At 35.5% G+C, this 12,884-nt stretch overlaps 1 protein-coding gene across 1 annotated transcript; it reads left to right on the forward strand.

Annotated features, from left to right (window-relative positions):
• The first annotated feature begins 4,291 nt into the window (after positions 1–4,291).
• Positions 4,292–12,437, forward strand: LOC311080799 (H-2 class I histocompatibility antigen, Q10 alpha chain-like). The gene is made up of 6 exons (XM_084110937.1): positions 4,292–4,411; positions 9,949–10,221; positions 10,310–10,585; positions 11,658–11,942; positions 12,093–12,158; positions 12,258–12,437. Exons 1-6 carry the CDS (start codon positions 4,318–4,320, stop codon positions 12,347–12,349), a joined length of 1,086 nt encoding a protein of 361 aa, XP_083967063.1. The 5' UTR covers positions 4,292–4,317; the 3' UTR covers positions 12,350–12,437.
• The last annotated feature ends 447 nt before the right edge of the window (positions 12,438–12,884 follow it).

Here is a 12,884-nt window from a genome sequence, read left to right on the forward strand (position 1 = left end):
ATATGAAAAATTTTGAAAATACTTTGTGCAAAGAAGTTATTGTGTTTAAACGCACAGACATCAAGAATCAGCATATGAATCTCAACAATGGTGACAAAAAACAAACTAGTGACAAACAGATCAACTCTGAACATCACAAAACAAGCTACTAAAGTCAGAACAAAACAATAGCAAAATAAAAGCAAACAGAAAAAAAAAACAATGAAAATTACAGGACAATTCAGCTGCATAATTTATTCATGCTGCAATGCATGATGTGAGCCATTGATGCGTTCTGATTGGTGGCTCCCATCATGCACTGCAACATTAAGCATTTGTTTGATTGTCACCATTGTTGAGATTCATATGTAGATTCTTGATGTCTGTGTGTGAATTTAAAACCTTCAGATTCCTAAAACATTGTTGGAAGTAACTACTGTAGTGAAAAATTAATAAAACATTTAGATAATCAGTTTATAATGACGGGTGCCATCAGTAAATCAGATCACTAGTAATTTCATCATCAAAACATAATCAGGGCTGCAGTTCCAAAAGCATCTTAAGCCTAACTTGATCACAGACCAACTGCAACAAATGGTCTATTCGATCAAATTAGATGTGCGATGCTTTCAGGAAACACAGCCCAAATAATAGTTTCTCTTGCCACAACACATATACTCTATAAGCACAGAGTTGGAGCAGCCAGAGAAATACTAATGTTAAATAGTAAAGGGTCAAGAGCCCAACTAAAGCAAACACTGGTCACCATAATGGTGACATGAAACGAAATATTCCATAAAACATTACCATCTAAACTTCTGTTAAATCTAAATAAGACCGTGTGTAGATGTATGACAGAAATAAAGTCAAACTGGTAAAATAATAAGTGCAATAATGGTTCAAAGTCAGTAGTTCTTGTGTTTCTCTTTTTTCTGTTATTGTTTTTTCTCTTTCCTTCAGTGAGTCTACTTGTTATCATCAGGTGTCACCACTAATGGCCAATCATCACTTAATTAATCACTTAATTATCTCATTAACTTCAACACTGCTTCAGTGTTAATTAACACCCTGTAGTGTGGACACATATGTACACTGAGGAGTGTTAATTTAACACTGGGGATTTTGCTGTGTATAAACATGGATTAGTTTGAAAGAAGCAAAAGACGCAAATAAATTACAGATCTTTTCAAGTGAAACAGAAACTGTAGCTTCACCAATGTTGTAACGGGACATATTCGCACTTCTCTTTTTACATTTACATTGAATCTGAGTCTGCTTCATGAGGAGGCCTGACCTGGCCACTGTGTCCTTCTCAATAATTTACTCAAAGTTGCTTATATAAAGTCACACGAAAGAAAAAAAAGAGTCACAAAACTCACAAAAGAGTGCTGGGACAATGACAGACTGTGCATTTATTTGCATTTACTAAACTCCAAATACTTTGTGCATGTCTGAAACTTAACCGAATAAATAAAAAAAATAAAAAAACATCAATTTTACAAAGAAGTTAACAAACATCATTGCAATACAGTTACTGCCTTTTAAATATAACAAGCAGCAGAGTTGTATAGTCTAGGGGTCAAAGAGTAAAAGTCTTGCCATATGTTTATTCCACCCATGAACTCAGTCAGCTGATTTCACTAATTAGTTCTCTCTCCTGCTGAATTAGCAAATCCAGGTGATTGGAACAAAATACTGAGGAGGACTTTTACTTTCTGAACCTGGACTTTACACCTCTGCATAGCAATGCCACATGTCAGCCAAGAGCAAAGAAATAAACCAGAACTGGACCTCTTAATTCTTTGAAAGCTTCGTCTGATTGTTTTGTGGGAAAGATTATAAGCGTCAGGAGTGTCAAAAAACAGTATCATCTTGTGGCAGGTCAAATAGCCATAAACCTGAGAGCGCATTTCTGCTGTTTTATTCATTAAGCACAAATAAAAGCTTGACAATGCTTAATGTGTTTAGTTTTCTGATAATAAAATTCACATATTAAAGTGTTGCTATAAATACAATGTAATAATAATAAGCAATTGGTGGTCTATTTTTTTTTTTTTTTTTTACACTTATACTGCTTATATGACAGAATATATGGTCATGTAATTTATCAAGTCGCACACAATTTCTAACCGGCATGCACTGGCCTACGTGTTGGCAAGCAGATGCAGCCAGAATATGCAATGTATCATGTTGTGTTCATATTCTAGTCTCATGTGCTTTCCTGTATCATCAAGTACATTTACTGAATTCGTTTTCTTAACGGTCTTGATAGCCATGTTAACCCTTACAAAAATTAACCATGGTTTAACCACTATATGAGTTCAGTCACGCGGATCGGACTAAGACACTATTAATAGAGGAACAGGGAACTGTTGTTAACACTTTGGACAGAAAGAGGAACAGAAAACTAAAGTAGAAGAAAACGGAACAAGGACCTCAGCCTTCCCAACTTTATACTTGTGATTTAGGAATAGCAGTACCCAGATAGCAACATTGTTTCAGGCCAGATCCGGCCCACATCTGGCACTTGTGGAATGATGATCTGGCCCACATGCAGCGTGGAATGATGGCACGCGGACCGCTCCTGTTTGCCAGATGTGGGCCACAAGCAGGCCATAGCAATGCCACATGTCAGCCAAGAGCAAAGAAATAAACCAGAACTGGATCTTATCTGAGCCACAAAGTCTGTGTATATTAAATATGAAGTCATCTCAGCCTTAATAAGCCTGTTAACAAGCAGAATCACTGAAGGAAAGAAGAGAACAGAAAAAGAGACGAGCAGAAACACAAGAACTACAACTGACTTCAGACACAGCCTTAGATGAAATCAACTGAAGAGAAAAGAACACATTAAATCTGTGAAGATCTCAGCAGAGGAGGATTAAACGGAGGTTTAACTCTAATGTGTTTCATTTGAAGTCACTGTTTCCATTAGTTGAGGCACTTAATTGTAATGTCTGGGGATCCCCTGCTGAGGATGTTGATGATTATTATTATTTAATTAACTGCTTTAAATGGCTTTTTGGTCACTTTTAGAAAGAAAATGTGAAGAAAATTTGAACAGGGTGAACAGGCTGTGCAGTTAGGTCTGCAAACACACGTTGACTGGCAGGGAACACATGGTATTATTTCATTCAGATCGAATGAAATGACTGAACACATTTTATGATCCTACACCTTCCACAGACGATATACATTAATAAAAATGTATATTTAGACCACTTAACATACTGTAGTAAATGCTATCAGTAAATGAGGAGACTACACAACTTTTTTCTTCCTGGTCACATGGTTTGGGGTGTGGCCAAATATTTCATCAGTCCAGACCAAGCGTGCAGCACAAGTCCTGAAAAGTGAAGCCAAAGCGTCTCGATCGCCCCTGGCCGGGTCACCTGGGTGAGGGTGTATGATGCTGAAAGAGCCAAAACACCCAATGACCTCAGGAACATCACTGAAGATTTATCCCAGCGCATCCTAGGATGTATCTTTGATGCAAATAAGAACTTATCAAGGCACATTAGGATGAGGTGTTTTTTTTAAAAAAATATTAAAAATATATTTAGCTGTTTATTTTCTAAGTGAAGTTTAGAGGGTTAGACTGGGGGACACATGCCACTCTATAAAGAATAACATACAAAGCAGATGTAAAGTTATACATTAACTCTTTATATTTCCTAAAAGTGAAACTGATTTCGGTAAATATATGTCAGTTGCCCACACATATCGTAAAAAAAAACAAAAAAAAAACATATATACGTATATATATGGGGGGACAGTGTACCACATCCTGTCTGTCAGTAGCCTAACAGAAATCACTGTTGTTTGATAAAACTTTGATAAATCTGCTTTTTATTGTGATGGTTTTTTTTGTGTGTTTCGTCAAGTTTTGTTTGATTAAATACCAAGCACACATTAAAAAAAAAATGATGTAACCAAGAGATGTGTAAATTGGCACAAAACTGTTGGAGGAGAAAAGCCACGCAGACACAGTTTTACATTATTTCATGCCATCAGAAAACTCAAACATTTTCAGTGAAATTATGTTTAGGCCCCAATAGCTGTCTGGTACAACCTTTCTTTATCGCAGTAAACAACTGCAGTGTGAAGTATTTTTTTTTAATCTGTCCTGTGATATTTAAGTGTACTTTCACACGGCATTTGCAAACCTCAGTCTTTTTTTTTTTCTCACTGGCTGTGGTCTTTATTTTTCACCACAAGATTTACACTTCAGTGTGCACGTTTCTCTCAGACCAGATTTCAGGAATTGCGCTTCTTGCTTAAACACATTTCAAATAGGCTATATTTCTGGGTATCTATAGCCATGAAAAAGTAAACGTAATGCTTTCAGTCATGATCACGAGCGTGACGATGAAGATCTTTGCTCTGCTTTGTGCCTTTCTTCTTTATGGGACTTTGCCTTCAATTCAAGCAGGTAATTATTATTTTTATTATTATTATTATTAACTTGTACGTTTCGAACATCAGTGTCTTCATTAGGCACAAACTTTGTGAAACAGAATACAAATCTTTATTGGTGTACACTGTAAAAAATTTGTAACCCTCCCAAATCAAAAATTTCAATTGACCGATAACATCTAAATTTTTCAATTGGCCCAAGTAAAAATCTGTACATTTAATTTTAGAATTTACAGAATTTCACTTGGGCCAATTGAAAAATTTTGATGTTATCGGTCAATTGAAATTTTTGATTTGGGAGGGTTACAAATTTTTTACAGTGTAACAGTTCCTCTCAAAATCTTTTCTATGCCTTCTTTATGCCAATGTATTGTAAGGCACTAACAATATGAACCGCATGTCTGAAGTGTGACGCTACACTCCAAAAAAAAAAAAAAAATCTTGGTTGTTTCAACTCAACTTTGGGTAAGATATGGACCAACCCAAACATTGGTTTATTTATTTTTTTAATTACATTTTTATATTATACCCAAATTTGGGTAGAAACAACACTGTGTATCGGACTGCGATAATCTCCCGTCCTGATTTTACTGTGAATGTGAAATGATCTTGAAGTTTTAAGCGAGACCACATGGACACGGATAAGATAAATCACATGTGTAGAAGAACAAGTGATGATGCCACGTATCAAAATATTAGGAGCAGTAAAAGCCTTACACTCATATGTAAAAGCACCCTGGGCACAGTTTCCACACCCCGACAGAGGGAAGAGTCGGAATAGCCTAAACCCAATTTAACAAGGAGGCAAGCCCGATTTTGACATTTAAAAACCAATCGAGGACCTTCTTTAAATATACTGCAATTTTTGGATCTCTATATAAGACTCTGCAAAACTCCACATCCAATGCCGAATCCTTTACAATGCAAACAGGACCATTACATGATTGTTTTTATTATTAACCTTGTATTTTGAGATGTATCTCCAAATTTATTTTTAACATCATTTATCATTTCTCTGCGATAACCACGATTCATAAATCTTAGAGTTAAACCATAGACCATTGCGAGTATGATTTTTCTGTGCCACAAACTGGCTAATATGAAAACTCTTAACAAGAGGTTTAGGATAAAAACTCACCACTCAACGTTTACTCTCGGAAATATACTTTTACATCAACAAAACTGATACTTGCTGTGTCACGTTTCATAGTAAACTTTAAATGTTCAGTCCTAGAATTGAGCTAATTCAAAATACACAAACAATTCAGCAGGTGTAGATTTCGTTATCATAAAAACATCATCAATGTACTGTTTATAAAGCAAAATCTTGGAGAAAACAAAGGATTCAATCCATTTCGAATAAAATTATTTTCAAAAACTCCCATATAGCTACAAGCAGGCATAATTCGGTGCCATTTTACGTCCCATAGCTGTTCCTTTCACTATTAAGAAGAAATCATTCTGGAAACGAAAATGGACAATGCTTGTTAGATCCATTACTAGGTTTCGCATCAACCGTTATTTGTTTTAAAAACTGTTCCATCGCCCATAAGCCATCTGTATGGGGGATATTAGTGGGTCTATAAACTCTGAACATCAAACATGGCGAGAAGAACATCATCAACAGCATATAGTGATTCAATAAAGAATCTCTTACATAAGATGGCAAGGTGCAAATGATTTATTAAAAAGTCCACAAAAGAAGTAATAAAATAAAAATAAAAGTAAAAGCAATATTCTCAATGAGACCAATGACACTCACAATACGTCAACCCCCTTCAAAATAGGCTACTATCCACACCTTTTTGAACTTTGGCAGTGTATATTTAACAGGAGTGATCAGAAAATTAACTTTAAGAAATTCATACTAATTTTTTTGCTAAGTTCTCCATTTTCAAAATGTTGCAACAACTTAGAATGAATACATTTTCTCAATTTGTTAAGGCCAGCAGTTAAACATTCATAAAAGACATGCACGTTTATGATTGTTTAAATTATAAAGTAAAAGAGGTTGCATTCAAAATGTTTATCCAGCTGACAGCGTGTTAGAGAGATTTCATGTAGATATTGATTATTCCTGTGATTATTAATAAGAAATGTAATAAATGTTTACTGTTTAATCATTATTTATTAAATTTATTAATAAACGTTATCTATTTTTAATCTATCATACTAAATTAATAAATGTTATTTTTGAACCAATTTTGGGTTCATTTTAAGCAAGCAATAGTTATTTTTAAACAATAGTTGAGTCACCCAGCAGGGGTGCGTTTCCCGAACAACGATGTAACTCGCTGCTTAACTACCATAGTACAAGGCATCGTTGAAGAAATCAACTAGCTAGTCACGATTGCTTCCCGAAACCATATTGTCTCAAAGTGGTCGTTCAACCATGTTGGTTTATGACGTCATGCACGTGGAGTAATAACTTCTTTTAATGAATCTGTTTGAGATTGAATTAACGCTAGATGTTTTGCTATAAATTACAGACATGACATCTGAGGACTATTTCTCATTTTTCTCAGTTATTTTGCTTTATTTCCAGATTCAGTCATACACTGTTAGACCTTACCGGGTTTTTTTACAGTAAAATACTGGCAACACTGTTGCCAGTAAAATACTGTTAATTGTAGAGTTCTTTACTGTAATCTAGTTTGTTTCTGTAAAAATGCACTAAATTCTAATTCAAGTTAACTAATTACACTTGCAGAAACTGACTGCCTTAAATTGACCAACTCATTTAAATGTATTAACTAAAATTTATAATGCATTAATAATGTGATCAAAGTATTACTGTGAACTTCTTTCATTTGAGACCACTAAAAAACTATTGTACTTAAAAAGATTTCCACTGAACCAGCAACTACACAGTCACCACCTGTTAAATAAAGCAACATGCAGCATATCATCAATGTTTGTAGATCTTCTCCTGCACTGAAGCACAGGCTCTACTCTTCTGCACAATGGTGACCCAAAAACGAAATTTTACAGTAAACTACTGGCAACAGTGTTGCCAGTATAAACCTGTTTCATAACTTACAGTTTATTACTGTTAAAATACATTTTGTGGGTGTGTCTTTTTATCTTACACTGTTAACCCTTTCAACCCCACAGGAAAATCGACACTACAAACTACAGAGACAGTGTTGCAGTGAGATAATTAAGTGAATATAAGTGATTGTTGAGCATTAGCGATGAACACCTGCTGGTAACAAGCAGAATCACTGAAGGAAAGAGAAACACAAGAACAGAAAATAGAGAAAAACAATAACTACAACTGACTTCCAGCCATTACACATTATTGCACTTATTATTAACCACTATGACTTTATTTCTGTCATACAGAAGTTGTTATTGAGATGTTTAATTGAAAATGTTTGTTTTACAACACAAATGTTTTTGTGTTACCATTATAGTGATCAGTGCTTGCTTTAGTTGGGATGCTGACGCTAAAACATTTGTTTTTCTTTTGCTGCTTGAGCTGTTTTTTGCAAGTCACACTTGTGCGCACACAGTTTATGAATGATTGCGGTTGTAATGCTTATGATGACAAAATCATCATATTGCCTGTTCATTCACTAAGGACTTAATTCTTACTCATTCAGAGTTTTCATTATCTGAAAAAGTGTTACATTAGCACTCCTGTGAAACTACAGCAATAAATTACTATGATTCTTTTTTTTTAACACATCATGCATAAACCAAAAAAACAGAGCTACGGTGTGTTTTAGAAACACAGAGATATCACAATTTAGCACATTAATCTCAACAATGGTGGCAATATTTCTTTTTTATTATTATTCATGCAGCAGTGCATGCTGGGAGTTTTATATTATCCTGGAACCCAGCATGCATTGCGACATGAAACTTTTCACCATTGTTGAGATTCATGTGCTGATTGTTGATATCTGTGTGTCTGAGCCAAGCAGGAGTAAAATAAAATTGAATGCACTATATTATGATTACGATATTTTTCAGAAGACCTGATTACAGAAATATTGATTTCATTTTGTAGATTCACAGATATATGCTAAATATGAAATACCCATAATTTCAATGAGTATATACAGGAAAAATCTGAAAATCAGGCATGTCCAGGATGATTGTGACATGATCACAAAAGAATAAAAACACCTGATCAACTACCTCTTGACTTTTTCTTGCTATAACAAATGTGTTTTTTAAGCTCACTGTTACAGCAGTCAGAGAGAGATGAATGGTTAGAAATCAAGGGACAAGAGACCAACTAAAGCAAATACTGATCTCAATCATGGTGACAACAAATTTTATTAATAACTAAATCTCTGTTAATTCTCAACAAGAACTTTTGTACATGTATGAAAGAAATAATCGTAAACTGGTTTGTAAACTGGTTTCACACTCAGTTTTGCTGGAAGGCAGTTGTAGTTTTTGTGTTTCTCTTTTTTCTGTTCTTGTTTGTCTCTCTCCTTCAGTGATTCTGCTTTTCAGGTGTTCATCAGTGTCTCAATTCACTCACTTCTTTTCATTCAAGTGGACTATATTAGTGAACTAGGGAATAGTGTATGAGGGTATAGGGTACGATTGGGAAAACAGCCTCTGAGTGTCGACTTTGAGCATTGTTAATTCACAGTATATTCCTGTAGGCTAGTTTTGTTTTCTACGGTATATTACTGTTTTAATGGAAAATGGTATAATATTGTCAGAATTTGGCCTTTTTTTACAGCAAGGGTTAACAGTGTAGGCTTGTTCTTAGTAGAGCACGTTTGCACATGAGCACTCTTCAAAAACAGTGCTTTAAATCTCTTGACAAACTAAAAGACGTAAATTACATTTGTATGTCTTATAAATAAAAGACACAGGTTGTACTGAATGTCAGCTTGCTTATTTTGCTCAAGATAAGGATTTACTAACTTCACATGTCATGCAAACTAGGAACTCTGCTTCTAACCACAGGCCAAGAGCTGTCGTTCCAACCACACAACTTTGCGATGCTTTTTGCGAATGTTCGTTAGAACGATGGTTTCGGGAAACACTGACTCGGGAAAAACTATGCTGATAACGACGGAACTTGCAAACATATTTGGCTAACAATGCTTTTGGGAAACGCATCCCAGGTTGGGTACCTGGGTTTGTCCATATTTAACCCAGCTTGGGTTGTTTTAACCCAGCATTTTTGTATGTGTATTAATCCAAAGAACATCATAAACATTTACAAAATGTCCTACCAGGACTACAGCACTTGTTTTGAGAATATTGTAAATAAAAAAGACTATTGACTTTAGACTTGACTTTTTATCTTATAATTATGACATTTATTAATAATTTAGAGTAATAATTTAGTATGTCATAATAATGTAATACAAACTTTCTTTCAGGATCAGTTGTCAGTAAAATGTACACAGTTACACAAAAACTACCCAGCCCCTGGGTAAAAGTAATAAAAATAAATCAAATAAAATTATCCAACAAGCTGAATCTAAAATAATAAAAATAATAATTTCATAAAAATAATTTTTAAGAGTGCAGTTCTTTTATGCCTTGTTATGGGTATGTTATTCCTCTTCATCACAGAGAAACACTCGCTGTATTACATTTACACTGGTTTGTCCAAACCTGTGGATCTGCCGGGCATCTATGAATTCAGTGCTATGGGTCTGCTAGACGACAGACAGATCGACTATTACAATAGTGAAGAAAAGAGAAAGATTCCCAAACAGCCCTGGATGAAAGAGAAAATGCAGGAGGATTACTGGGAAAAAGGTACTCAGTCCAGAAAGAGCAAAGAACAGTGGTTTAATGTCAATGTCAAGATTCTGATGGACCGCATGAGACACAATACATCAGGTGAGGAACATTCATGCTAACCTAAATTATTATTAATATTATTTGTTTTTATTATTGTTGCAAACATTTTGCTTCATCTCCATTCCAGATCTTCATGTTCTTCAGTGGAGACATGGATGTGAAGTTGAGCAGCAGGGAGATCTCAAAGGTGTTTCTGAGTACGGCTATGATGGAGAAAACTTCTTGTCTTTTGATGATAAAGAGTCTCAATGGGTCGCCCCAGTTGACGAAGCTCTACCAACCAAGAGAAAGTGGGACTATGTGCCGATCCTAAACCAATACACCAAAGGCTACCTGGAGAAAGAGTGTGTGGACTGGCTCAACAAATTCAGAGAATATGCAGACGAGGAGCTCAGAAATGGATGTGAGTTTGGATGTGTTCACATTGTCAGTCCAAATCTGATTATCCGTGCATCCGAATGTAATCTGAGCTTAAATTATTCACTGTCCACAAGGAGTATCTCTTCAGATTTGATTTGTGTGTCCATGCCGCTCTTTCGTTTTCCGGAATATCTGCATTGCGCTCTATGGAAATGACATTGTGTTGGTGGGTATACAAAAAAAACATCAGCAACAGCAGCAACACAGAGGGGTTTGCACTTGCAGCACAGATGTTGTCTTATTTAAAACATGACACGATGTGAGCTGGCGTGCAGGACTACTGCGTCTTCTGAGGCAGCGGTAGAAGGAGGCCAGACTCAATCATATCACCGTTATACTGTAATGTTTTGCTCGCGCCTGCGCTTAAAGGTGCAGAGTGTAATTTTAGCAGCATCTAGTGGTGAGGTTGCGGATTGCAACCAACAGAAGTTATGGTGGCCGACAGGAAGTGATGTCGTCGTCTGAGACAGAAGAGAGTAGCCAGTCCAGCAATGAGGTTTCTTCACAAAGATAAATTAGGAAATTAGGTTTACTTAATTATTCAGTAAAACGATATGTTATTGCGAATATTATTGTAACTTTATTCATGTTGGTGTTTTATTCGCTGAACAACATAGTAATGAAACGAGTTTGTCCGTTTAGGGCTCCTGTAGAAACATGTCGATGTAAGGGGACCTGCGGTGTGTGTAGATAGAAATGGCTCATTCTAAGGTAATAAAAACATAACGGTTCAAGGTCTTTACTGAAAACATAGTTATGTATATGATATTGCATTTATGTCAACAGATCCTCCTTAATATTACACAATGCACCTTTAACTGCAACAACCTTGTTTCTGCAGCAACTTTAAGCATGTTTCTTATAACACGTCTGACGTTTCAATGTGATTTATTTATTTTTGCCGTTCACACATGCTAAATGTGTTCGGATTCCAATCGGATATGCACAACAATCATATTTGAACTGACAGTCTGAATGAGGATGAGATTTGTTTATTATCTGCAGGTTTCATATAGAGATGAAACTGATTAATCCACTGGTTCCTGTGTTTCCAGCTCCTCCAGATGTGCATTTGTTTGTAATAAGGTATATTACGGACAGATCCAAGCTAAAACTGACCTGTCTGGCCACCGGCTTCCACCCCAAAGACGTGATGATGACCATTAGGAAAGATAACACATCTCTGCCTGACGATCAGATTGAATCCTCAGAAATCAGACCAAACCATGATGGATCCTATCAGCTGAGGAAGAGTGTGGAGATCAAGGAGGAGGACAAAGATCAATATGATTGTTTTGTCTCTCACCGTACCCTCAAAGAACCAATTATTGAAAAACTAGGTAGGCAAACTGCAAGCATTCAATTATTATTATACATTGCAATGCCTTTTTCAGATATTATTTAGAATTCAAATATTCAGATATTGTTTCAGCTTTATTCATGTAGCACTGCACTGCCACTACACACTTCCTTTTATCATGGTTTTCTAGCTGCCGAATCACTGAATGCCTATACAGCGAATGCTGAAGAACCTTTGCCTGAGCAAGAGTCTGATGGTATGTCTTCACTACTTTTTTTAAAAGCTTTGTTATTTATCAGGCAAATTTCCAATAGATTAGCACTGTAGATTTGACGTTTCATTGTTTCTCCAACAGGACACGTGAGTTCTGCTAAAACCTCACACAGCAGCACAACTGCTTCCATATTTTATCTCTCTCTCATATTTCATTTGATCTGGGTATTTTGAAGCACTTTCCTCGAGAAAGTGACACGATTTTCCAGACTCAAACTGAATGTTATGAATGAAATTTTGTCATTAAAAAATGTAATTAATCAAACGTGTGAGTTTGTCTTTCTGACTTGCTAGAAACCTCTGTGTTTCCACTGTAAAATAGAATTTCCATCAATATTTTGAACAATAAAATCAAGTACATTTTGCCAGACATTAATGCACAGTAACATATGAATAACTGTGTCTTGACAAACATTGCAAAAGCAAAATTTGACATCTATATCTTTTTAAATTGAAGAAGATAGTGTTTAGCAGGTTATATTCTATGAATAAGTCTAAAAAATACTTCTCTAACCTCATTTCTTATGAAATAATGATTAGACAACAGTAATTTTTTCTTCCAGTGACATCATTCACAAATTGACTGCAGTGTATAATAATAACATCTGGTGGTGTAAGAGTGTTGTTTTGGAACATGTCTATTTTTAAGAAGTTATTATTGCGAAAAGCATATTTCACAAAAGCGGGTTTGGGTGAAGAGGAGGGAGAT

Source organism: Abramis brama, assembly GCF_963993115.1.
Source record: "Abramis brama genome assembly, chromosome: 1".
Lineage (NCBI taxonomy): Eukaryota > Metazoa > Chordata > Actinopteri > Cypriniformes > Leuciscidae > Abramis > Abramis brama.